The following is a 27,238-nucleotide window of genomic DNA, read 5'->3' on the forward strand; positions in this document are numbered from 1 at the left end:
CCAGCTCAGATATATCAAGCAAAGATTTCAGTTCAATTTGCACCACTGTAAAGTTACTGAGAACAGAACCTGGCATAGTATATACCAGATACAATTTACAAAACCTGTGGCAATTTGCAGATATCTCTAACATGCTCTGCAAATGGCAATAAGGCACACCCAGATGATATTAATTCACTTTTTCTGTTTTGATTTTTAGCTTTTCATATGTAGCAGCATATGCTGGTTTTGCATGCAATAGAGTAAGTATAAAAAAGTCCATTGAAGATAAAATCAATATGGATAAAATAAGAAATTCTGTGAACCTCAGGGTCCCAGACTGTGCTCAGTATGAGAAAGAAGAAATTAGAATGTTGTAAAAATTGATTATTATAACAATTCCAGACAAGTAGCTATTTCAATGTTCACCAAGTCAAGAGTAAAATATCACAGCAGTTTTCTGGAGTACAGTCTCTCTCTACCAGCCAATTTGTATGCTTTACTCTTAACATTTTGTTCTCCCTCTCTTATATTGTATATTTCCAAGAAAACTGGAGATATGATCCTGTGATGTGCCAAATGCCTTCTGCAAAGTGAGCAGGAGAAAAAGCACTCTGCACCCTGCCAATAAAGTATTGAGCTCTGAGATATTATTACTGCCTCTCTGACTGAACTCCAAGTGTGCAGAAACAGTAACTTTTAAAATGTTGTGATTGTTTTTTTATCTTCAGGAATTAAAATCAGTCCTTTTTTATACAAAAAATACACTTAAAATTTGTGTCAGGAATGGCATCAAGGAAGTTTTTGAAGCAGCTAAGCTTTAAATGTTCGTGTTTATTTTGAATTTCAGCTTTAACCATGCATACCTTGCAAACAATTTAAATGCACCCCTTTCTGACAATAACAGAAAATGAAAACAACACTACATTAAAGAAAATTACTTTAAAGGACTTGTTGAGAAAGATTTTCTACATGTTTCATAAGAAAATGAAGTTGCCTCAGGTCATGCAATGACAGCTCATATGGACCTGAGAATTTGCATACTTAAATACCTATGAGAGAAATAAGGAGAGACAGCAACAAGAACTGCTTGGTTAATCAGCTGTATCAAATCGTTCTTGGGTAGATTCCCTCTCCAAAAGGTGATTTGTGTTCATTTTAGATGATAATTTAAATAAGTTAATTACTCGTGCTTGATCTCTGGAGGTGCTTTGTACAAAAGTTCTATCCTAATCTTCAAACAAACACTAGTTGGATTTCATGGAAATGGTGCTAACAGTGCAATTTTTCTCCTGCTGGAGGCATATGGCTGCCATACAGTGAAATTTCAGGGTAGAGAACACACAATGGGTATTATTCCATTTAACAGGTACCTCTTCTAGTTTTGACTTGATGACTCTTATGGGCTGAGGCAATCAGTCCTCCCAAACAATAAAATAATGAACAAAAAAAAGCCATAAAAGGAAAAAAAAACCCAACAAAACCAAACCAAAAAATCATAATGCATCTATTAGATATGGTGTTGACATTTGCTTTTGAACCTACCCGACCATGGTCAACCACAGAGCCATGCTTAGAACGATGTTGTGTGTCATTCTAAAGGATCCATGAGAGACATGAAAGTAGGAAAATACATGTGATAAGACAAATGATTGACAAAGAGTCTTGGTTCTCTTTGTTAGTAAAAAAAACCCAAAAAAATTCCAGTTAAAAGCCATTCTTCAATTCATATTCCCAATTTAAGTTCCTTCTTAGAACACCTGTGAAGAAACCTATTGAGGTAAGTTGGTAATTTTTTAAATTGGAAAGTATTTATTAAAAGGGTATTGCCTATTAACTAGCTAATTAAACATTGCTGAGTCCTGTTTAAAGCAGAGAGTTAACTTCTCTGACTCTGCCTTTCATTATCAGTGGCACACACTGCCTTGCTTTAGCTTTGAGGTCTGACAGGCAGGCTCTGCTAGGCCAGGCTGTGGGTTTAGGATGCCATCAGCCCTGCCTGTCTGCTTCATTGTGCTGGAAATCACCAGTCCTGCAGCTTAAACAGGAGATGGACACCGCCTTGCTCCACATCTCAACACAAAGCAATTAATCTGTGATAGAACCTACAATTCCAAACTAGACATCGTAGAGACCAAAACATGGGTACAAACATTCTGCAGAAGCAAAATGACAGCTTAGGAAGAAGGAAATAATTGCAATTTCTCAAGTCCTTATCAGTTTTATCTCAGACTACATGACTCAGAAATTGCACTGCAGACCCAGAGGCCAGTGTTTAGTACATGTTAAAATGTACACACAAGTGAAGACTAAGCTCCCTATCAGGTCTTAACTTGCTTAGTTTAGCATACACCAACATCTGTCCTATTTCTATACTAAGCTTTTGCTCCTCACCTTCCTGAGGCATATGTACCTTTTAATACTTCTATGAACTAGCTTTGGCAAAAATGTTCCTGCAGACAAGCCAGCTTCACTTTCAATGTGTTACCCACTGTGTTATCTGACTGAAATAACCCCCAGTATTTTTTCACAATTAAAGCATGCATTAGGCATAACCGAGATTTTAGAGTATCTATTAAAGAAATGTTAATATCTGTAATAAGAAATGTGTTAATAAAACACATTAAATATAGGAAAATCTAAGAGACATGCCGGTTTAGCATGTAAACACAAATAACAAAACACAAACTGTGTTTATTTAGGATATGTAAGTTACAGAGTGGATGTCACTTGAGGCTCCGTCGCCTGGCCTGATCTGTGTGAAGGGAGCTGAGTGAAAAAGGACACACTGCCAAGGAAGCACCAGCTACAGCCCCTCTCACCTCCCTGCAATGCTGTAGCTGCTGTTCATCCCAAAAAGTCAGATACTGCTTGTGTACACTGTCAGGAGCTACTGCCAGGGTGATGCCTCATGCCCAAGCATGACAGTCAACATTTCAAAAGCTCCCTAAGAAGGAGCTATAAGATAAAAACTTACCCTTACAATTTTATAATTTACAATTTTATTTGTCCAACTCAAAATATCACAGACTAGCAAAATTCATAATAGATTATCTTCTGACAGGCCCCAATTTTTCTTACACCAATTGTATTATCTTTTGAATCTCCCAATCAACATACTACATTGTAAATGGTTTGATCCTAATGGCAGTGAATTTTCTCCTGGACTGAATGGAGGAAGATCCCCCCCACTGAACTGAAGGGGACAGTAAGCAATTCCCTGGCAGTGTCAGACTATTGGCTTAATGGAATTAACTGCAGGTCTGGAAAAAAAAGAAGAATATCTTAATTGAAAAGAGTTAGTTACAAGAGATGAAGCAGCTAGAAAATGTCTCATGCCAACTAAGTAAAACCAAAACCTTAATGAAGACTGGAGCCAATACTCACCTTAAAGCTAAAGCTTCTGGGAGAAGAGCTTGAACTGTACTGCTCAGTTTTTGCTAAGCTGCTGTAATAATTATCTACTTTGGTATTGGCAGACTTGTTAGAAACTGGATCATCAGTTATCGGACAGATAAAATAATTGTTTTCATCATCACTATCAGCATCAAGATAATTCCCAGAGTCCACTGCAGTTGTTCTGGCATTATCAATCCCTTCCATACGAAAAATCAGGTCCTCGTCTGCCATGTTTGCAGGAGGTTGGTTTAACTCCTGCCAGGACTGGAACACCCTCTACTCCAATGCACATGCAAACGGGGGAGAAGCTGGGTGAGAGAGGACAAAAGGAAAAGGTTGTTATTAAAAGAACAAATAATGCATGACACTGATGCCAGCACACTGGCAGAAAATAAATATATTTGCATCTGGTTCTGTAAAAAATAATCCTCAAGTACCTACATGTAGTTTTGAACACCTCTGCTAGAGCTGCTGAAAAGCAGCATTCTGGTTTTAAACTGCTACAGGACAGAGAAGATAGGAGCTTAGTATCCTTGGTTATCTCCTCCTCCAAATGTCTTTATTCTTCCTTATATGAAATGCCGAGTTTCACACCACTAGTCTTAGAAACTTGAGACAGTCTTACCTCAATCACCACGCCAAATTTTCAAATCTTTTCAGGACAAGTCTTCTCAAGGATATTTGCACAAATTATCAGTCAAATGAATTAGACAGTAAAGAAAAAATTTCCACCATCCACAAGACTTAAGTTGGCTTTTAGCTTACACACAGCCAATGGCCCACAGGCTGCTGAAAGTGTAGCATACTGCAGAAGAGTTAGGGGGAGGAATGACTAAAGCCCTTGGAAGAGGTGGAAGTTTACACAGATACTCTGGAAATACTGGCATGTACAAAATAGAGGATTAGTGAGAATACTCAAAATTTGGCCACGATGCTTGCTGAGCAACGGGATTTAATTTAAAACAGACACTTCTAAGTGTCACATTGTTTAATTCTTCACCCACCCAGCAAAATCAGGGATTTTCACGCAGCTACTTTAATAAAACAACCATACACCAAGGTTTTCAGTTTTGCTTTACAGTTATTCCTCAGCCCTTTGCATTTTCAGTTTTCTTTCTGCATGAAACAGGAAGATGAATAGACTCCTACACAAGTATTCATAGCTGCTGACCTCACTCTCCAGTTACTGAGAAAGTGGTCACCACAGAAACAGTGCCTTAACATGAGGCAGCGTCCACCAGCAGCATTATCTCGCTGGTTACTGCTCTTCTGATGGGGGCAGCATTCCCACACTTCAGGCAGCAACACAGCAACTCCAGCACTCCATGAGGCAGCAGCTGCTCTGGAACACCACTGCTGGAGGAGGTCTCAGCCAGCTCACCTCACCTCACTCTGCACTGGAGCAGCTCTGGAGGGCTCACCTGCTCCTCCAGCAAAGACCATTGGGAGCTGCCGATTCTGGGAAGGGGCAGTAGCACACACCTCGTGGGGGAAGGTGACACTGCACACACACAGCTGGTGGGGGAAGGCGACACTGTACACACACCTGGAAGGTGTCACTGCACACACACCTGGCGGGGGAAGGTGTCCTCAGCTGCCTCTGCCGTTTTCACTGTGATGGTCTCACCAGTGTGCACTGAGTGCTGGAGAACGCCTTCTGCCTGTCACACACAGCCAGCAGCTGTCACAGATGCCTCAAGGACGTGACTAATCCAGGACATACCAGAGCACTGGACAGCCCCATTACACCCTGTGCTGTCCTGCACTCCCTTCTGCTCCTGCTGTCACACACATCAGCAGATCCATGGGGCTCAGGACAGTTTGAGAAGCAGCAGCAATGCAGGAATGTGGGTTTGTGCAGCAGTGACTGCAAACATTCTGATTTCTGACTTGTGTGAATGACATATCACCACACAAATCAGTTTCTATTTAAAGCTAATGGTGTTTATGAAAGTCTCTTGGTTTTTCTTGGAACCATAGTTCTTGTAAAGTACTTGTGATGTTTACTTTGGGAGTGTTTGTACCAATAATCATACTCACATAAAATGCTCTTTAAAACAGAATTCAATAATCACATTTTGAACTATACAAACACTGCTCTAAAGCTCAAAGTTTGCTTGACAAAAAGCCTTATAAAAAGCCTGAGCTTCATCCCAAGAGTTATATTCTGTGTTTTTGCATTATAGCACAGAAGTTGTACTATATGGGAATTTCTGTTACTACTGCTGTTGTGTTTTGATCATTTAATCTTTAATATCCATTACAGAAGCGTTCCTAAGGCTAAGCAACAAGGAGGGTGAGACTGCACTAAACCAAGCCTGCCAGCCTGCATTATCACACACAACCTATAATTTTAACTACCCACTCCAACTCACTTTGAAAATTTATTCCATTTTTCATCAACCTTGTACTATGTGATTCAAAATGCAGATAATTTAAAATACAGTTCTTAATCTGCTCTAGTCTGTATTTATTTTGTTTTTCCAATGCCTGTTTTAAGTATTTTTCCTTCTCTTGCCTTTATAACCAGGAGCCACGCAGCCAGGAGGGGCAGGTGAGTGGCAAGGACAACATGCAAATATGTGAACACAGATAAACAGCAGGGAAAATTCACATCACAGGGCTGTTGAAGCGTGACTTATTTCTTGTGGGTGTCTGTTGCTACAAAGCACTGCTGGGTTTAGTGAGACTCTTGGCCGAGGTTCTATAGTGGCCTCAGCATCTAAAAACCTGTCTTAATTCATCCCAAAGAGCTCAGTGACAGAAATACTACAGTCAGCAAAAGAGGGGACAACTGGAGCATCTCCATTTCCTTCTAATTCACTGCTTCAGCTCAGACAGAGCACCTGCAACTCCTTAACACAGGACAGGGGGGCAGGAACTGCTCTGTAACAGAAGTCCCAGTTTGTCTTGTGGAGAAGCATTAAAGCAAGCATGACCCAGCTCTCCCTGGTATAATACTAAATCCCTTTTGGTTTAATACCATATCAGTTAAAGCCATTTAACAGGATACCTGTAAGAGTAACAAACAAGTTTTTTCTTAAAAGAGAGAACTCACCTTTCAGATTAACATTATTTTAAACTCCAGATACAAAATTTAACCTAAGCAACTATACAGACTATGCACCTTAAAAAGTATTACCATCATTATGAGCTACAGACCCAAAGCTACATAAACTTGTCCAAAACAATCCTACTAGCTATGTTAATGTCCTGTTGCATATTGAAGAATTATGTGCTTTCACCCAATTGACCGCTGCAAAGTAAATGTCTATTCTCATCTGCACCACACACTGCAAGAAAACAGGTTCAGTGAGTCCAGGTAAGAGCTGTGACAAAAAAACAAGATAAGAAAACCCAGAGATATCTCAACTTGCTGTCCATCTTTGAAAACCTTGTCTTACCAAAGACAGATTTCTAATGAGAAGCCTTCAACACAGGTCCCTTCCAGAGCATCACTACTGCAAACACCATGGCACAAATCCCATTCACTTTGCCTGCAAGCACAGCTGGGTAATAATTTTATTAGCCTGAGTGTTAGAGAGCAACAATGCAAAATTCACGAAGCAAAGGGTGAGTTCAACTGCACCAGCTCAGAATACGAAGCATTTGAGACAAAACCCCGGGCAAGCAAACACAGCACGGCTTCAAACACACCAATGGCTTTTAGAGCTGCAGGCAGTGAGGCACAAGAACAGCCCTTCCCGGTGAAATCCACCCGGCTGCCAAAGAGCAAATAAACACTACGCTAACAGCATCCAAAACACGGGGGTTGAAAACGACACAAAAGGAACTTCCAAGACAACTTTAAAATATCCTTCCACTGCCATTAACAGACCTGTCATTTCAACTGGCTTTAAATACTCTGCACAATTAGCTATCGCTGACTTTTTGCAGGCATTTGCTCAGCACCTCACGTTGTTAATTAACTCCATGCTTTATGCGCATTGAGGTATTTGAAGAATTCTCCGAACACGAACCGTCCTGGAGCCGTCCCAGGCTGTCAGGGCGGACTCAGCCCCGCACACAGCAGCTGTTCCACGGTCACAGACAGCACCTGGCACTTTTAAACAGCCTAAGCACCAAATTACGCGCACTGTCGTGGAAAATAAATGGACGAAATGCCAAGCTTCAGGTGGGAGCGCAGCACTGCCGCCCAATGCCACAAATCAGGTTATTTTTGGGCCCGTGCAGAAGCTTGCCCGCCGGCCTTTCGCAGGCTCTGACCACCCCAACGTCATTTTCCGCAATTAAAAACGCCCTTCCCGCGCTTCCCGCCGCGGGCGGCGCTGAGGCAGCTCCCCACCGCCGCCGGGCCAGGCCCCGCACCGCGACGGCACCTACCGGCTTAGGAGAGCCCAGATCCGCCGTGCAAAGCAGCACGCAGCGACCCCACAACCCCCACACCGTGTTCCAGCCGCCGCCCTGGTAAGGGAAGGCAGGCGGTGGGAGGAGAAGCCGACCCGCTGAGGGGAGGGAGGAGGCGGGAGCCGGGCAGCGGGGCCGCCCCTCACCGCCCGCGGCCCCGGCAAGGCACCGCCTCCCGCTCCCTCAGCGGCCCCCGGGGCTACTGGCGCGCCGCTTCGCTGCACTACGGCGCCGAGACCCTGCCAGGTGCTTTATTCCAGTGAGAAAACCCCCAAAAATCGGAGCAGAACCCCCAGCTAACACCGTTCGGTATTAGCGATGGGGAAATCCCGGGGCCAGTGCGGACAGGAAGGAGAGCGGGTGTGCAGGTCTCACAGGATGGGTCTCATGGGTGTCCGCTGTTCACAGCAGAGCCACCCAAATTTGCTTTCATTTCTGTTCCTGTTGGGCACGGAGCTGAAAGGAGGGGGTGTCCTGGGGCAGGTGCTCCCATGGGAAGCACCCCCTGCAGGGCAGCCCCCCGAAGATCCCAGCCCTGAGGGAGGGCACAGGGAGCAGCGACCACGGGGCCTGCCTGCGCTTCAGGTTGGTCTTTAGAGCTAAATTAAATTGTGCTGTTGCACATTTCCCCATAAGAAATGGCAGTATTATGCACCAGATTTCACATTCCAAAGTCCGTGTTTCCTCAGAGCAGCCACATTTGAATTTGTCCCAAAACACTGGCTTTCTGGGTTGAAAATGCCCGCGTTTAAGCTTTTCCTCAAGCTAGAATTTGTGGAAAATTTAAACAAAACTCCTTATCCTTTCATGAGTTACATGGAAATTAATGAAAATAGGTTTTGGCTTAATTGTATTATTGCAGCCTGCAAAGAATCTGCCTTTTTTACTGCTGTTCAATCCCTTACTCATGTAAATAATCCTCATTAGTGCTTTTTACCATGAGTAGAGGTTACAGAACCGAGACTGGAAGATGTGAGTACGTCCCTTGTGACAGATGGATGGTCTCTTGCAGCACCACAGACAGAAAAATGCACAATCCCTGTGCTCTCCAAAGAGAGCAGAAAAACACTGCTGCTGAGATAATCTTCAGGAGGAAGATTACCAATATTTAATTAAAAACACACAGAGCAGATGCTCTAACTCTCTGCCAGGAAAATCTGCCATTACTTACATAAATTAAACTGTGTCTCAGCATGGGGACTGGAGGGAGCAGCACACCCATGCAGGAACACCACCTGCAATTTGATGGTACCTGTAATTTTGTCACCAATTTCCAGCACCATGCTGAGGCTGCAAGCCCTGGTTTGAGAATGTCAAGCAGACACTCAACTGAGCCCCTGTTTAATGCTGCCTCCTAAGAGCACATTTTTTCTCAAATTCATGCAGAGTTTAACACATTTGCAATGTTAGTGATTGTGCAGAAAAAACTCTTGAGGTCCTGTTCATCTCCCAGCTGCAAATCACTGTGGTAAATATTAGCAGTTATCAATAACTAAGCACTTTTGCCCCATGAGCACCAGAACCTGCATTTCTTCATTTTGCACTCTGCTGTCAGCCCAGCTGAGCACCCTGAGGAGAGCAGCACCCAGCAGGGCTGATGTTGGGATGCTTCATGGCAGGGCCTGGGAAGAACACAAACTCATCAAATGAATTCTGAAAGCCTAGGAGAAGCCAGATGTCTGGTTCCCACCGTGTGAAATTGTGTTGATAATGGTTAAAAAATCACCACCTGCCATGGTAGGCTACTGATAAAGGTGGAGTACTGTAACTGGTGTGATCCATGAGCACAACTGAACATGTCATGAGAGCAGCTCGTTTTAAACTCGGCAAATCATGGAATCATTAGGGTTGCAAAAGACCTCCAAGGTCAAGACCAACCTTTTACTGAATCCCACCACACCCACATGACCGTATCACAAAGTGAGTGCCACGTCTACTTGTTTTTTGAACACTTCCAGGGATGGTGATTCCACCACTTCCCTAGGCAGCCTGTTCCAATACTTAACCCACTCTTTCAGTGGAAAAATTTCTCCTAATATCCAAGCTGAACCCCCTCCCAATGCAGCCTGGGGCCATTTCCTTTTGTCTTGTTACTTGGGAGGAGAGACTGGTCCCCATGTTGCCACAACCTCCTTTCAGGAGTTGCAGAGAGCCTCCTTTTCTTGAGCCTGAACACCTCAGCTCCCTCAGCTGCTCCTCGTAGGATTTACCCTCTAGACCCTTCACCAGCTCCATTGCCCTTCTCTGGACACAAAATACTTGGCATTATTTTGGATTAAAAGGATGCCTTCTGCAATAAATCCTCATGGAGAATGTTCTGCTCTATCAGGAACATAGGTGATGCCTTGTCAAGCTACACATTTCTCATGCTTTTAAATAAGCCAGCTCTGCTACCCTGGTGCAAGGGTGTACTTATTCCCAGGTTTAAGCCTGGGGCTTCTCTTCTATTCTCTGTAAAATTTTTTAAAAGAACAATCAGTGATGATGAAAAACTAAAGACATGTTGAAATCAGGCATTGGCCCAGACATGCTGTATGTTCTAGTTTTAGTTTTCTATTTATATATTATGTATACACTTAAAGAGTTTGAGTCACTTTTTTTGTTGTTTGAAAATATTAAAAAATAAATTAGAAATGGAAACCTAGGGAATCAGTGACCTTCAAGTCTAGTATGTTATTCTCCCATTCAGTATGTTTAGCACTGCATGAATTTTTTTCCAAGAGCACTATAGCTTGTAAAGTTCCAGTGTGCTCATTTTAAATAAGGTTTCATTTAGAAATAATTGTTCTAGGGAACTGTGGTTTTTGAAAGGAAGAAGGTAAAGGACACCCCATATGATACTAACTTGCAGGGAAATTTTATTCTGCATTTGTTTAAATCTGCAGATTTAAAAATTGCCTTTAAATCAATCAATTTCCTGACAATTTTTGCCCTCATACTCCTATGACAATCTGGTCTTACAAGGTGAATCAAGTTGGTCATAAACCTCACTCCAGTCATACGGGAGGTGCATGTAACACACACCTAAAACTTCCTGGAGCACCAATACATGACTGTCTATGGGAGAAGGGCAATGGTGGACATAATTTCTCCATATTGTTTTAATTGCATTGCATTTAGTCTTGATATTTTTAGCTCCGTCCACAAAGCAATTATACAAATTTCTCTTGCAGGCCTCCCAGAACATGAGAATTCATCTTCTACTCACCAGTGACTGAATCAGGCTCTGGTTGCCAAAGCCAGCGCTCTCATTGAGGTGGACAAGGAAACCACCTGCGCGCACGGTCCGGAGCCCAGCAGCAGGTAAGGAGGCACCGACAGGCGGGACAGCAAAGCGTGTGCGGGCAGCCCGACCCCAGCGGCCAGCGAGATAAAGGCGTGTGGGGTGGGAATGGTTCAGCTGAGGACACACTGCCCTGCCAAGGGAGCAGCTGCCCCGGAACGTCACTGGCCTCGCAGCGAGCTGGCAGCTCCTGGGCAGCACGTGTGCCCTGGTGGGCCAGAGGCGACTGCAGTGGGCAGGGAAGGCAGTGGGTGCTGGACGGACCCTCTTCCTGGCCGGGAGTGTGTGCGCACCTGTTATGGCGGCTGCCCAGGCACCAGCCAAGGGCAGCCCTCTACCCTGCGGGACCAGGGCACGGGCCAAGCCCTCCCGAGGACCAGCTGGAGCTGATCCACCACAGCCGCGGCGGCTGTGGGGCACAGACCGCACGGTAGCGCCTTGCCGAAGTACCGGTCTGGGCCTGCCGCGGACGAAGTGCCCCGAGGTGCAGCCCGATGGCCCCAAAGCCCCTAGAGAGGAAGGGGCCGAAGCGCAAGGCCCGGCCGACCGGGAAGAGGGAGCCGGAGCCCGGCTGCGAGCTCCGGCCGGCAGCCGCTCCTCCGGCTGAGCGCGGGGCCACGTGCGCAGGCGGCGCCGGGCACGGGGCGGCGGCGCCACCTACCGGGCAGGGGCGGGGACTGCGCTGGGCCGGGCCTGCTGCGCCGCCGCAGCTGCGGGCACGGAGAGCGCGGGGCCGGGACCGGCAGCAGCGGCGGTGTTCACGGGGCGCGGCGGGCGCTGCAGGCGGGGTGGTGCCACGGACACGGGTGGGCAATGTGCGCCGGTGGGAGGAAAGAACAGCGGCGCTGCTGCCGTCAAAGAGGCCTGGCGGGCGCTTTATTCGCCGGGCGGTAGCGTGGCCGAGTGGTCTAAGGCGCTGGATTTAGGCTCCAGTCATTTCGATGGCGTGGGTTCGAATCCCACCGCTGCCAAGTTGTTTTTGTCCCCGCCGCGGCGGTTCCTTTTCGCCTTCCGCACAGCGGAACCGCGGGAGCTGGCGGCGGCGGCGGCCCGGGGCCCGCACGGTGCGAGTGGCACTGCCCGGGCCGGGCACGGCGCGCCCAGGGTGCTGGGGGCTGTCGGTCACAATCGATATTATCAATATTACAGAAAATTGTGATATCTAGAGAAAAGGGGCTATCCACTGTGTGAGTGAGTCTGTTGCTTTAAGAATAAAACGAGAAACGCTGTAATTTTCAGGGGTTCTGCATTTCCGCGCTGCTTTCGCGTTACAGCAGCCCGACCCTGGGTTTTGTGGCCTGCCTTGGATTCCCCTGGAGGGGAGGTGCCAGTGTTCGCACCCTCTCCACAATTCTCAACCCCATCCATAACCACTCCCCTCCAGACCCTGATTTCTCAAGCTCTCATCCCTAGTCCTTTCCCAAGTTCTCTACTGTTTGCATCTTGCCCTTGGTTTTTCTCTCTCTATGTTACAGGTTAGAAAGATGCACGTGGGAAAGAGATTTCTCTGATGAATTCCCACTGTGATTGGTGGATGGGAGGGAGCTGGACTGTGCTTTAGGTCCATTTTAGCTGAACAGTAATGTGGAAAGCACATTGTTCACTTTAGCTGCTGCAGGGATTTGCTCAGTATAGCTGCTGTACTTCAGAAATTTGGTGCCAAAACAGACTTAGGCCTTAAGTTCAGCTGAGGAGCAACTGAACTCTGTGAGTTGTTGCCCTTAACTACAGGAGGTGAAAAAAGCTGTACAAAGATCTGTGCAAGCCATAGCAGCAGATTCCTCTACTGTGTCATAAATACACTTAACTAATGTAACTTACTTAGTAACTTCCAATTTAACTAAAATACCCTGTGAAAAGCCCTACCAGCATGTACCCACAGCTCTGTGCCAGGGGCAGGGCAGGGAGCAGTTCTGGGAAATTGTGCAGAGGCACAGCACGGACTTCAGCAATGTTTCAAGTACACTTTTATTTTCCCTCAGATGTGGTGCTAGAGCTAATTCATGAAATCACACAGTGTGAAGTCTCTGTAGGCCTGGTGTGTGTTATTTGCAGTAATCTGTTCTGTCTGTGCCTTTGTTCCTCTGTTCCACAATGTAGTGAGCCATGACAGAAGCTGTGGTCAGTCTTTCTTCTTATTTCAGCCATTTTTCTTCACTGGTGAAGCACTGCAGGCTGTCTGCAGCTCTTGTTTTTCCTGCAGGTTCTCATTTACTTCAGCAATCAATTTGGAAAGTTGTTGTTTTGGTTTGAAATAGAGGCAACAGTCATGACTCTGGTTGTGTTTCAGTGATTTGGCAATTATTGTTTACTGTATTTTAATTTCTCAGATCCAGCAACTTGTTTGTTATGATGTTGTTTGTAAATTCAAAAGTAGCTGCCTCTTTGTTAAACTGTGCCAGTAACTGTAGTGGAAGCTAGAATGATCTGGGTAGCAATACTGTGACCGTGCAGTTTGTGCAGGTCAGTGTCGTCTTCCTTTAAAAAAACGCAAAATTGAAAGGCCACCAAGTTTTGTAAAAAGAAAAGCCAAAATTAAAGTAACAAATAAAGTAAGGAAAATGTTGAGGAAGAGCTTATAATGTGAGGGTGGTCTGGATTCAATGTAGTGGTTCACAGAATCAGCAAAGTCAAACTTCTGTGGGCGGTACCCCAGCTGAGCTCGTGCCTTGTCTATTCGAAATGTGTGAGTTACAGAAATGTTCTGCACCTGCAGGGCAAAAGAGTCAACATACAGAGGTATGACTGCACAGGCAACTGGAACAAACTGTGAATGGTAGCAAAGACACAGTTAAAGGAAATGTAAAATACAAAAAACTCCACAACATTATATCCATGTCCTATGAGTATTGCACACATTATTCTTAAAATTGTCCGCTCAAAAGGAGATTCTTGAAAGCACAAAGAGACATTAAAAGATGCAAAGTAGAATCTGTAAATGTCCACAAAAAATGTTCTGCAAGTGTTCTCTTGCTTAGGTACTCAAAGAGTCAGGTCAAAGCCATCTGGTAGGTTCCTAAAGGCCCAGCCAAGTCATGCAGGACACTGACCCTTGGAAGAGAGGAGCTGAAGAAGCCTCTCCCAGATTGCAAGCACAAGCTCTTTTCAAAAATCATGGCAACCAAGCACAATATATTGCCTAAATTGTACACAATGCCTGTACTTGCCCTGGAAACTGAAGGCTGAAGTAGCACTGGGTGGATTTTATTTTCTGCTGACTGAAAGTCTCCCTCAGATGAACATGCATGGATCCCGTGGGAATTAAGGAAAGTTTACAAACACAGACTTTACCTCATTTCTGGTCAGCAGTGGGGGCAGGTCAACAATTGGTCTCAGAATTGCATGAAGGCGTTCCATGAATGTGGCTGCATAACAAAAGATTTTGACTTGAGGTAAGAACAGTAAATTGCTTTGCCATTGTGATTGTGACATCTCACACTGTAAATGCTCACTCAGGATAATCACAGACCTGAGAGCTCAGGGCACCATTACTAACACCATCTAACTACTTGCTCACAAGGGGCTGGAATTTATTCTAATCTAATTTAATTTAATCTTAATTATTGTGCTTGTGGAAAAAGGTTTTGGAAAAGGGAAAAAGTTGTGCACAGATCTAGTGAAAAGGTCATGAGGCTTCATAAAAAACATGGCAACAGAGAACCTCTTTTAGTGGGACTTGAGTAAGAGACCACTCTGGTTTCAACTGCACAGAGGTGAGTTTTACACTGCTGAACACTAGGTGAGCAGATAGCATTTTTATACATGAAAATGAACATTATGGGTAAGTAAAACAATATTATATTACAGTTAGGAATGAGGGTAGCATGAACAGGAAAGAGAAATGTTGATAAAATATTTTACCTGATGCATAGACTACAGAAGTAGGAATACGTATCCATGGCTTACTGCAACCTAATCTTTCAAACTGAAAAAGATTTAAAAAACAATGAAAATCCCCAGAAACTTCAAACAAGTTTTGAAGTTTCAATATAGAAAATATTTATGGAAATATTTACTGTTAAAACAGAAAAATTAATCATGGCTCTTAGTATTTCCGATTTTTCATTTTTAAGGAGATGCCAGTTAAATGTCACCCACAGACACTATGTCATTTTTGTATCTTAAAAGAATGAAAGAAATTACAATAATTAATTGAAATGTCATAGTGTGCTGATACCTAATTTAACATCATGACATGTTTATGGTTTTGAGCCTATCATTAACAACAACATGGTATTTTGAAAAGAATGAACAGATGATTACTTAGGATTTCTATTTTTTGCCCACCCAAAATGCCCATTATTCCCATCTGCATGCCCCATAAATGAAGACAGTAACAGCTCAGGACTGGGTGCTGGTGTAGATGGTCCTTTGGTCTCAGGGAAGACATTTGCTTTAATGTAGTATTTTGGGTGGGCTTTGTTACAGTGCTAATCACACTGAAATTCAAGTAGGAATTAAACCCACATTCAGAGAGTTCCATGTGGAATTCTCACACCCAAAGCAAACATACAAAATGTAGCATGCACACAAAAGCTGCAGTTGCATACAGTTAAAGAAATGAAGGTACTTGAGGATCAGTATTGCACGTACAAGGGGAGTTAGCCATTCAAAAAGGTTGGATTTTTCTCCATCATGAATGAAATACACCTGGCCACTCTGTTAAAAAGGCAGAGAAGAGACAAGTCAGTAAAAATAGTACTGCATATATATTGACTTCTTTTTCTTTATCTCACCCCTTATGAACAGCTTAAAAATAATTCAGCAATATCAAATATGAGTGGGTGCACACATGAATCACACACTCTGCTTGTGTTTCATTCAGTGGCACTGTTGGGTGCAAGAGAATTGGTGAGCAGGTGGCTTGTGTGGTTAACCTGCCTTGGAATAAATGGTTTATTACAGATGTGCCTGTTCAGAGTGGCTGTGCTGATGTGCAGAGACACCACTGGAGCTGGTGCTGGATCTCACTGCTGCTGCTGGCACATCCACCAAAGGGGGGACATGTTCTGCTCTGGGGCTGGTTAAGGCTCACTGGAACCCAGAACACTCCTGTGTAGCTAAGCTCTATGTTCTTGCTTTCCTTTTGCTCTCAGGGTTTTAGGAAAAAGTAGTTTAAGAACTTAAAAAAAAGAAATTTAAGAACTTTTCTTTAAGAAAAGAAAATCTACTTTGAACCCCTTTCTAATATACTCTCAGGGCAATGCTTCTAGATGATTAAAAGCCTGTATTTACAAGGAGGAAAACAGCTGTGATTGTTTTTGAAAGCAATGAAACCAAATGAAATGTGCCTCTGTTGGCAAGAACTGACCATCACAGTTCAGAACATTAAATCTGGATCTGTACAGGGGAACAGGATGAATCTGCCTGAACTTCCACTTTCATTTCCAACATAGCAAACATTCTTGGCTCATCTTCCAGAAATTATAAATATTGCATTTTAAAAATGCAAAGATGGAGACATTCTTACAGAACTGAATATTCCATCTCTTAACCAACACCAACCCTGTGCCCCATCCCACATTGCTCATTGCACACTGATCAGGTGAAAACACAAAGACAACAATGTGAGCTGAAGGACAATAACTAATTACTGCAGTGGTTGCTGTAGCACAGGATGCAGTGCAGGATCCACTGTCAAGTGAGATCTGTGGTGGTTTTACTGTGTACTTACAGCTATGTAGTTCTTTTCAGGGGTGAGAGCTTGAGCAGCTAGAATATGAGCTTGTACAAAATTCTCTACATGTATCCAGTTCATTTGAACAGTAGGGTCCCCAAACTTGAAGCTAAGAAGCCTTCTCTCAATAATCTTCTGTAGATATAAACAAACATGAAATCATAACAAAATGAGTTTTAGAGTGAGGTGAAGTGTACTTTCTTGTCCAGCTACATGTAGGTTTAGCTCTACTTAAAAAAAAAAAAAAGGAAATACATGAATCAATTAAAAATATTCAAGGGAACTGCTCATGAGAAAATGTCAAAAGATGTATTGCAATATGTCCTGAATTTACAAAAAATACAAGTCTGTTCTAGGGATAAGTAAAATATTGTATGGCAAGTAAGTTACAGTTCTGAGTGGATCAAAAGTATTTACTAAATTGGATCAAATTTGTCAAATAGCTTTGGCCAGGAAAAACTGGAAGATACACTTGGGCTGGAAGGAAAATGTCCCAATTTTCATTGAACAGGTAAATTTTAGAAACTGCAAAACATGACATTTGCATGATGCCTTAAACTTGGCTCAAAATAATAAAGCTCAAAATCAAATAGAAATTTTAAAATATTCTATTTTTAAAGGGGCTAAAATAAAATCTCAGATTTAACTAAAATGACATTTTCCATTCTTAAAATTATTTACAAGATGATAACATATAATTTGGCTGACTGCAATATAATTTTTTACCTCAGCCACAAAAAAAAAAATCTATTATGTGGTCAACTTGAATCTATTATTTCCTGAAAACTGTGTATAACTTTATGTTACACTAATTCTTTTAAAATAACTGGCTCACAGAATTCTACAGGGACCATGCTCTAAATGTCATCTATTGGCCCTGCAATTTAAAAGCAAGTGAAAAAGAGTAAAATGTGAACACCTCAGCTGCTGCCCTTCAGTAACCTGTTGTACCAGAGGGTGCTTCCAGCTCTGGAACCTGCTCCATTGGACAGGGAAAGCTGTTAATAGTTGAGACTGGAAATAAGATATTTTGCTGTATCTCTTTTCATTAATATTTAAAACCATTTGGTGTAAGTTGCATGTAAACAGACATTTGAAATATCATGGATTGGCCTGAATCTTACAGTAATCATTAAATTATAAAGCTGGATTTTCATGTGTCTGTATTTAATAATAAAAAAAAGGCTTTTAAAATCTACACTTTACAGATATAATGCTTGTTAAAAAAAGTTATAATATCCTCAGCAGATGACTGAATTGTTGAATTGCTACCTAATAAGATCAGTCAATTTATAACACAAATAAGTGATGCTCCTTTCAGCTTTTTACCCATATCATAGAAAACTCTGCTGGTTAAAGAATTTGGATGACATACTGCTAGTCTTGGCAAGTGTCTCTGCTCTTCTGGTCCATAGATTCCTGGTGGGCGGAGAACACACGTATGGAGTATTCCACCTCCTAGAACATGGGATAAGATCATTCTTAAGAGACCTTCACATCACTACATTGGATCTTTTTTGTATGACCCAAAGGCTGAGGCAGCAAAACTTACTCTAAATTAATTTCACTACCTTAAAAAACAATACATACCAAAAGGTGCTGCATTAGGAGTTAGATAATAAGATGGGAGAATCAGAGCATGCAAAATAGCAAGAAAAGATTCAGAGAAGTCCTGCAAGTATAGTTGTGTTCCTAGAAAATACCAGATATTTAAAAATCTCTTTCTAATCAATCCCTTGTCCCTGTGCCACAGCAGTGAATGAATGTGTTGGCTGTGGTGATGAGTTCACTGAAATGAGCAGGTTGTTCAAAAATATATTGGATAGTGGAATGAAACCAACTAATCCCCACAAAATTATTGATGGGAAGCAGTGACCTGTTAGCAGTACAAGGCAGAGCTGAAAGATTCCCTCAACAGCAGCTGCAGCTCCCACTGGAGTGAGGTAGAAGCTCTTGACAATTTCAGTGGGATCATAAAAATCAAATCTTCCTGTGTACATCAGCTGGCTGTTTCATCATCTGCTAATAACTGTTCTTAATAGTACTTGTAAACATATAAAATATTCAGTCCTGCTATGGCACAGAATCAAAATGGGATGTTTGGTTCTATTTCACTGACAAATGCAGAACTGTGTATTGGTCCTGTAGTTAGGAGAGGCTTTGATGTGAAGAGCTGCTGAGGAAATAAAGGGAGAAAAAAACCCCTTTTCTTATTTTGAACAAAATAATTTTGTTGGGAGGAGTTCCCATCATAGACTTTCTGTCCGTTATAGCCCTCTGCAAGTATCAAGTGAAGAGTCTTTTCTCTAAGTTGTCCACAGCTAAATTTAGCTCAGTATCACTTGGTCACACAGAATCATGTTGCACTTTACATTAATTTGTTTTGCACTGGCAGTTATAGTATCTCACAGGTGAGCTTAAGTATTCAAGTGTATAACTGACTTCCTCAACATGGAAAACTTTGGGAAGCACTAATAAATAATTCCAGGCCCTAGGCTCAGGTACCTACTTCAGATTTTAATTTATAACTTGAGGGGGTGTGTGGATGTAACAATTTAATCAGCATTCGTGTTTTACTTATGTTGCATGAGACAGTGACATTAAATGCTTGTTTTTGTTTAATTTATAGCTGTCTTATTATTTTTCATTAACATACTGAACTTACTGCTACCATGCTAAAACCTTTTACAGACATTGTGGGAACTTAAAACCAATTAAAAGTAATTTTTAAATTAAAATACTTTAATTTATGAGAGGGGGTTGGTAACCTAATTTCATAACTGGTGGGCAATCTTGTCCACTAAGGATTGATACAGGACACAGGGTTTTGGGGAGGAACAAGAAGAGGAGGAGTAAATTCTACTATGAATTCATGATCAGACAAAAGTACCTTCTAGTGAAGATCCATCAGCTGCTAGTACCATTTGTTCTGCAATCGATTTGGTCCTGGAATAGTGGTCAACAAGCTACAGAGAAAAAGCAAATACATTTGTATCTGTTCCTGAAATGGTAGGACAGAGAAGCTTCTCTTCTTCACTAGATTTCACTTAGCAGATGGCAACAAATACCTCAAAATACAAGTTGTGGGGTATTAGGTTCAGAGTAAAACACATGAATATTTCTAGGATAAGGAAGCATTTTTGTATATGCAAATCTGGTTAATTAATTTCAGCACATTTGAGAAGCAATAAATATATGTATGCTTTGGATGCTGCCAGGAATGTAATTGATCGCTACTTTGTAATCTGGATTTCTTCTTCAGGTAATGGAAAAGTCAAAAGCCAAGTTTTGAAGTCCTTACACTTGGTCTGAAGTATCCTGCTCACTTCCATGTGGCATTGTCCCAGAGAAAGCGTTATTTAAAATGTTATTAAAAATATTCATATTTTATCTCCATATTTACTTCTTGAAAGACTGTGAAGTACTTGATGGAAAGAGGAGGGACACCAAAAACAACTGTGTATGCAAAGTAGCCAAAGTACTTTCTCTTTTTTAATTAAATACCATAAAACCATATAAAAATAGGCTGCTTTTCCAGATCAGCTCTACTTTGAATATATAGCATCCTCTAAGGGAAAACCAGAAAAATGATGTGGATAATAAATAGCTAAAGAGGCACCAAGCCATATCACAGAATCCTCATGTCTAGGTGGAATATCCCTGATGCTAATGCAGCACTGTGGGAGTTATTTTCCAAAATCAAGGCCTTAATAGGAAAACAAAAAGTGTATATATATTGATGTACATAAAACTGATGTGCCAAGGTTGTAAATAGCATCTCCAAAGAGTGTAAAGAGTTTTCTTTTTTCTTTCATAGAATGACAGAATAGTTTGGGTTGAAGGGGACTTCAGCGATCATCTCGTTCCAGCCCCCTCTTCCATGGGCAGGGGCACCTCCCACAGGTTGCTCAAACTCTCATCCTGTTGTCATCTTATTGCAGGGGTTCCATACTGTTGTCTCCTATCACAAAAGTTCCATACCTTCTGGGTGTTTCTCGTGGGCAACTCCTCAGAGCACTGACTCTTTCTTCTCCACAAAGCAGCCAACTGACTCCAGTTCCCTTCTCAAGCAGCCCCCCCACTCTTCTATAGCATTCTTCTCATTGCTTACAGCTGTGCCTGTTAAAGTCAGGTCTGATCCTGATCTTTGATAATTGGCCCAGCTGCAACTCCTTAGGGGTAAGATTACTTTCTACACTATCTTTATTTTCCTATATTCTATCCCCCTACATCATCCCACCTGGCCTTTCTTGTGCCATCAGGCAAAACTCTGTCATAAGAACTCCAGGCTTTTTCAGAAACGTGGAAGTAAACAGAGAAATTGTAGAATCAATCCAATGAAATACCTGGTCAATTGGGAAATACGGCAAGGATTCCTCATCCCCATCTTCAATGGGAAGCCCTCCAAACACCACATTCACTGAGCTGGTGTACACCAGCCGAGACACGTTTTTTTTTCTGCAGGCTGCAATGAATAATCAATTACTTTAGTGGAAAATTATTTGGGAAAAAAGTTTGTGTGCCATTTTTTCTAAGAAAGTGTCAAATCTTAAAAGAGAAAATCCTTCTGTTCTGTAACTGGGTGAGTTGAAATGCAGAGCATGTTGAAAGGGAAGACATCCATGTAGAAGCAAGTGCTTTAGTTGCTTCAGGAGAGCTCCCCCAGCCTGCTGGGCAGAGGACAGAACTCCTTCTGCTTCAAGGGCTGCTCACTGCCTGTACAGGTTGTTAGCAAGTAGGTTAACTACTATGAAATACACAGGGAATTGGTTAACTCATTACATGGATACAGATTCTGACATCAAACAAGGTGTTGAAAAGCTGAAGTAGTTGAACTGCAGTGCATAACACTCCACCCCCACCATTACATGTTTCCTCATTTTCTGCCAACAATGTCAAGTACTTGGTGACAGACAGAGTGTGCCAAAAAGGCCTTCATTAAATGGGATATGGCTTTCTCTAAATGGGATATGATGTTTGATATGCTAACACCCAATGGCACAGTTAAATACATACCATTAAGGATGAATCTTGTTCCATTAATGTTGACACTTTCAATCTCTTTTTTATGCAGCTAGGAAAAGAAAAAAATTGTGCATTTTGTAGTAATAATGCATATTCAATTCAATAGGGGGATGTTATAAATGTCCCCAAATAAACATAATTTAGTGCTTTGATTGTTAAGAATGCCATTCAGACTGCTGTTTTAGCCTTAAAGAAGTCTAATCATTATTTTTAAATTATATGTGTATTTTCCATATGTTTTTACAGGCTAGTCTGCTTGAAGCAAAGAAAATTTTAGTGCTTCTAAAAATATATGTCCAGTTATTACATATCTTGCAGCAGTATGTTAAATATCTGTGTTTCAGTAGTACTTTAGTGACCAGTTGCCTCTAACCACAGCAATTCAAATTATGCATTGCTCAGTGGCAAAGAACTTTAGTGAGCTGTTCTGTCCAGACAGGGTAATTACTGAAGTTCCTCTTAGTAAATAAAGTAAGAAGGAGGTGTGTTAGTGTGTGGATGTGTGTGTGTGCTTGTAACTCTAATTATAAAATTGTGACTCAGAGTCCTACATCAAGTGCATCTGTACAGCTTTTTACCCTATGGTGAACAATTAAAGACTTCAAATATTGTTACTGTTATAATTCAGATATATGAAATCATTTATAATTTAGTTAAGGTTTTATTCCTCCTAGTGACTTTACACCTAGGAGATCCATGTGAAGGTTTAGGGAAGAATCAGGGTTTTGGAGGGAACCAGCCTCCCTTGTCCTTCATTTTGTTTTCACAGTATTTCAGATCTTTTCAATGCCATTTCCATCTCAAACACCTTCCCAGGGTTCCTCTAATGGAGAGGAAATCACTGCAAGCAGCCTGCTTGCAGGTGGCACTCCACTTTGCACAGAGCAATTTACCAAAAGACCAGGGCATTATGAAGAGATGAAATCTGTCATGCAGTGTTACAGCATCAAAGGCTCTCACCCTCTGTGTGGGCAGTCACACAGACAAAAACCAAACTATGTGGACTCACCTGCTCTATTCCTGACATTCCATAGGAAGCTACGTGAAACATACAGTCAGCCCCTTCACAGACTGCCAGTATGGCACTGTAATCCCTGATATCTGTCTGTAACACACAACAAAATGTATTTGGACATGAGATCAAAGCTGCAGGTGAGCATTTGTCATACAGTGGGTTAGCACAGAGGGAATCCATATAGAAATGCATATATAGAACTGTACTTGCTGTACAAGTATGCTGGGACTCAAAACTGGGCACACCTCCCTACTTGCTGATAATTATACTTTTCTTCCATAGAACCCAAAGAACTTTAAAGACATTCATTAAGGTTCACAATAGTCCTGTGTTTATTCTACAGGTGGTTTAACTAAGGCCTAGATGAAGGCAGGATCCTGAGGAGTCAGGAGAGAAACTGCTCCATGCATTACAGGTTTTGCTGGTTTCATTATTTCAGATATACTAAAATCCATTCACCAAAACTCATGTGGGATGTCCACACAGTTAAAAAGGTTACAGAAATTTGAAATAATTGGCAATAGGTATTTGGATTCTGTGAAAACTAGGAAGACATTATGGAAAAGACAAATGAACTAACTTTGACTGTTGGGAAGATATTATTTATCATACCTGGATCCAAGCCACTCCACTGGGAATCACCCACAAAGGCTTGTGGATGTCACACAGAACAACAGAAGCTCCTATGTTGGCAAGAGCACATCCCAGCTTGTATCCACAATAGCCACCACCTCCTGTCACCACGGCTTTCATATCGATTTTATTGAGTGTTCCAGCACGTTTGCTCTTATTGCAGTCAGAGGTTCGGTGGGTGGGTGTTGCTACTCCACTCATTTTTGGTTTTGTGTCAATGAAATACTGCCCAGCACTACCAGATACATGTAAAAATTCCTTCTACATGGTGAAAGTTGCTCCATAGCACTCCTGGATGCAAACAATTTCAGGGAGTTTCATGTTGACAAGATCTAGTCACAGCAGCAAAATGTGGCTTTAATGCAGCCTGCCTAAGAGAGATAAAGACAAAAGCAACCCAAAATTTACAGTCCCCAGTTTACTGCCAAGACAGACATCTGAAAGAAGTGGTATTTCCAGCTTCTTTCTAAGTACCAGCAGCTAAACATAAATTAAGAATACACTGAGTTGTTATCATTGGCAGTGCTGGAGTTGAGATAGATGAGGCTGTCAGGAGGGAAGAGGGATGCCTGATCCTTATAACTTTAGAAGGTGTATCAGAGAACAAGGCTATCAAATCCCTTGCTTTCGAGGGGAACTCGAATAAAATAGCTGCTATACTATAGAAAAGGTTAACAGCATTAAGAAAAAAGTACTCGTGAATCCCTTATTTTCTGAGCATGGAGGTTCTTGCCCTTCTAGGGGCTCCTCACCGGCAGTCGGGACATTTCAGAGGCTGTGGCTACCGACTCCCTCCGACACCCAGTCCCTGCCCCGGCCGCAATTAAACATTCAAAGCCACCCGAGCCCCGCCGGGGCTCTCTGTATCTCACTTGCAAACCGGCGGGGCGGCAGCGCAGGGCCCCGTGCTCGGCCCGGGCCCCGGCCGACCCCCGGCCTCGGGCGGCTCCCGCGGGCGGCGCCGTTGGGGCCGTTGGTGCCGGGCTCGGGCAGCGCCGCGGGAGCCGCTCCGGCCGGGGCCCGGCCCCGCAACAGCCCCCGCACGGCCCCGCGGGGTCCCGCAGCATCCCCGCACCCTCTCCTCCCGCAGCATCTCTGACATCCCACCGCATCCCCAGGCTCCCACAGAACCCCTGGGTACCGTTCATCTGGCAGCAGCTTTGGGATTGCAGGGCTTTCCTGGGATTCTGCTCATCACACAGCATGTAGCCCACAGCATCCTGGGGATCCTACAGCATGTCACGGTATTCCTGGGCTGCCAGATCTTCTACGCGCTTCTTACCTCGAGTGTCCTCGCACAGCTGTGACTGCTGCACTAAAGCATCCTGGCAGTAGTGAGGGCTCCGGTCACACTGATGTACCTGTTCAACAGGTTGTTCAGGAAAAAAACACCACCTCCTGCCTGCTGGTTGGACAGTCGGTGGCAGGACATGGCTCATAGAGATGCAGAACTTGTGAGACACCTGCAAAACAGCAGGAGTTCCCAAAGAGGCACAAATAAACAAATAGGCACTTTCCACCTGAGCCTCCCTTTGGTCATTTGAGCCTGGGAGGGTGTCATAAGGGTCAGGAGCTGCAGAATTTCAGTTACCCATTCCAGGCAAAAGTTAAGCTTTGAACACATTTACCTCTTTTGCTACAGCTGTGCTATGTCTGAACGTTCATATTAAATTTTAGTCACTTAAAGACACATTGCAGTTATGTTAGAGTAGGAGTAACTCAAACAAGAGTCAGCTTAAACTGAGACTCAGTAAAGACCTACAGAAATAAGAGAGCTGGCTATTCCCAATTGGTACTGAGGATTGTTTTAAAATCTCAAATACTGCATCTGTAAGAAAGATAAACAAATGTACTGAAGGCAATTATTGTTAATCAGTCCTGTTATAAGAGTGATGTAAACAGCATCCTACCCAAAATGACAAACCACAGGTTTGGTGTTACAGGACTGAAATGATGGGACTCCATAGGGACTTACAGGCACAAAACCAAGGAATTCTTTGGTTAGTCCTTCCTGAGGAGCATCCAGGCAAGTCCAGCCTGCACTCATGTGAAAAGTGTTGGTATATTCCAGGATGCATCCTGACCTATTAGTCCAATAAAAGTGGTATGAAAGATTCATAAATAACTAATTTAGAACCAAACAATGTTTGCATGCAGCTAAAATGCTCTCGCTGGGAAGTAACTTTAGACTTGTGGTTTTCTATTCCGGATTTCTAGGGAGTAAAGGCTTACATGGTACTGCCTGCCTGCAGCAATTGCTGGCTCAGCTGCAGCTCTGTAGTGATAAATTGTGAATTTAGCTGATTTTAATCAAGCCTGGATAAAGGTCTCATATATACAGAGCTTCTTTAAGCTTCCTGTCAATTGCCAGGAATAGGAGACAGAGCTGAGCAGTGCCCCTGCCAAAGGAAGATGTACAGTGGGAGCTCACTTTGTATGGACAAGGACAATCTCCAAATGCAAATCCATAATCAAGCAGACTCTACTGCTTTCACTGCACACAGAGCTATTTTCTTAGTGAAGAGAAAAAGAAACAGAGTAAAACAAATCTTTGCTTACACAAGCTGCAGTGGTAACTGTGGTTGCTCACACATTTTCCTGTCACTGTGTATTGTCTTTTACCTGTGACCTTTATTCTTCTAGCATTGCTGTTGGCTCTCTTGCATATCCTATAGATGTAGAGTGAGAGAATCTCTATAAACTTACTGGTCTTAAAAATCCTGTAAAATGCTAAGAAAATGAATAATGAGTGGAGATAATCAGATGGCAGAGCTGTTCCATCATTGTCTTCCATGACCCACTGTGGCAAATGCAGCTCTCCTGATTCACGTGGGTGCAAGAGAGGGAGGAGCTGCTCCCTGGTCAGAGCAAAGCTGGTTCCCAAGGAAAAACTCCTGACATCTTTATGGTTTGGCTGGGCTACACCTGGTGTGTACATGCAGCACAGTTGGCTCACATAAGGCAAGCACGAACCAAGAAGCAACTGATGTGAGACTTAAGAAAGGGGAAAAGAGAGAGGTTGGATTCTCAGTCCTATCTTGGTGCTTGGCTTCTCTTCTCACCCCAAAATGCAATTCCCTGAACACACAGTGTGTGCCAGCACTGCTACAGGGCTGTGGAGAATGTGACTCCAGAGAGCAGTAACAGCTGGCTGAATTCCACCTTCCCACAAGCTCCTTGAAAACAGGATGTTCAGTTATTTGGTTCAGTTATTGTTTATTATTGCATTGAAAGGATATATTTGATTTGCAAACACACACAGTGATATTTATTACATTTTTACAAAGCTTTAGAACAATACAACTATTTTACATAAATGTGACTTTCACTCCTCTAATCACCTATTATTTATAAATATTTACTTTCCATATTTTTCACTGTTTCCCAGATCTCTGTAATTCCTCAGGCTGACTGACAGTAGCTGTGGCTTCATCAGAAGAGTTGTTTAGTCACACTTTTCTTCACTGGAGCTACTGGACATGTTTACAGTACTGCTGTCCTGTGACAGTTCCTCTTCCATCTTCTCACCCTCCTGAATTATCATTTTTAGAAAATGCTTCCCAGCATGAAACATCACTTAATGAAGGTCCATTAAAACTATTCCTGCACCCATTTGTGGTGACCTCCTTTGCTGTAACACTGTGTTGCTCCTGGAGAACATTTCCTGATACATCCTATGTTTTCACTTTTCTAGTTGTTTTTTGTTTGGGTTTTTTTTTGTCTTAATGAGGTCAGAGTGGTGTCATCATAGTAATATGAATAACAAAGTCCAGAGTGGCTGAGGAATGTACTATGACCAGATAATTAATACTCAGAAACAAAATGAAGTTTTCTGGAACAGGTGAGTGGCTATTTGAAT

General features: G+C 42.7%; 2 protein-coding genes and 1 non-coding gene across 8 annotated transcripts in view; 1 reads left to right on the forward strand and 2 right to left on the reverse strand.

The window, feature by feature from the left end:
- The window catches only part of EEF2K (eukaryotic elongation factor 2 kinase), a 30,619-nt gene extending 18,992 nt beyond the window's left edge, over positions 1 to 11,627 (reverse strand). For 3 of the 6 annotated variants that reach the window (XM_030958318.1, XM_030958320.1, XM_030958315.1), the window contains exons 1-3: positions 7,723 to 7,845; positions 3,367 to 3,686; positions 1,525 to 1,575 (exon numbers count right to left, since the gene is read on the reverse strand). In XM_030958318.1, coding sequence (XP_030814178.1) covers positions 1,525 to 1,575; positions 3,367 to 3,609 — 294 coding nt within the window. In that variant the 5' untranslated portion in view covers positions 3,610 to 3,686; positions 7,723 to 7,845. The other 3 variants (XM_030958317.1, XM_030958316.1, XM_030958319.1) reach the window with 3 other exon arrangements.
- Positions 11,628 to 11,918: 291 nt separating this feature from the next.
- Positions 11,919 to 12,000, forward strand: TRNAL-UAG. Its single transcript has one exon. It is a non-coding gene; the product is annotated as a tRNA-Leu (tRNA).
- Positions 12,001 to 13,493: 1,493 nt separating this feature from the next.
- Positions 13,494 to 23,700, reverse strand: LOC115909165 (putative short-chain dehydrogenase/reductase family 42E member 2). Its single transcript, XM_030958278.1, is given in 11 exon segments — positions 13,494 to 13,739; positions 14,321 to 14,394; positions 14,891 to 14,954; positions 15,623 to 15,688; positions 16,704 to 16,841; positions 18,082 to 18,164; positions 19,597 to 19,672; positions 21,053 to 21,171; positions 21,723 to 21,780; positions 22,741 to 22,836; positions 23,359 to 23,700. Coding segments are annotated over 11 exon segments (1,362 nt in total).
- Between the last annotated feature and the right edge of the window lie 3,538 nt (positions 23,701 to 27,238).

The sequence above is a fragment of the Camarhynchus parvulus genome, chromosome 14 (assembly GCF_901933205.1).
Source record: "Camarhynchus parvulus chromosome 14, STF_HiC, whole genome shotgun sequence".
NCBI classification, from domain to species: domain Eukaryota; kingdom Metazoa; phylum Chordata; class Aves; order Passeriformes; family Thraupidae; genus Camarhynchus; species Camarhynchus parvulus.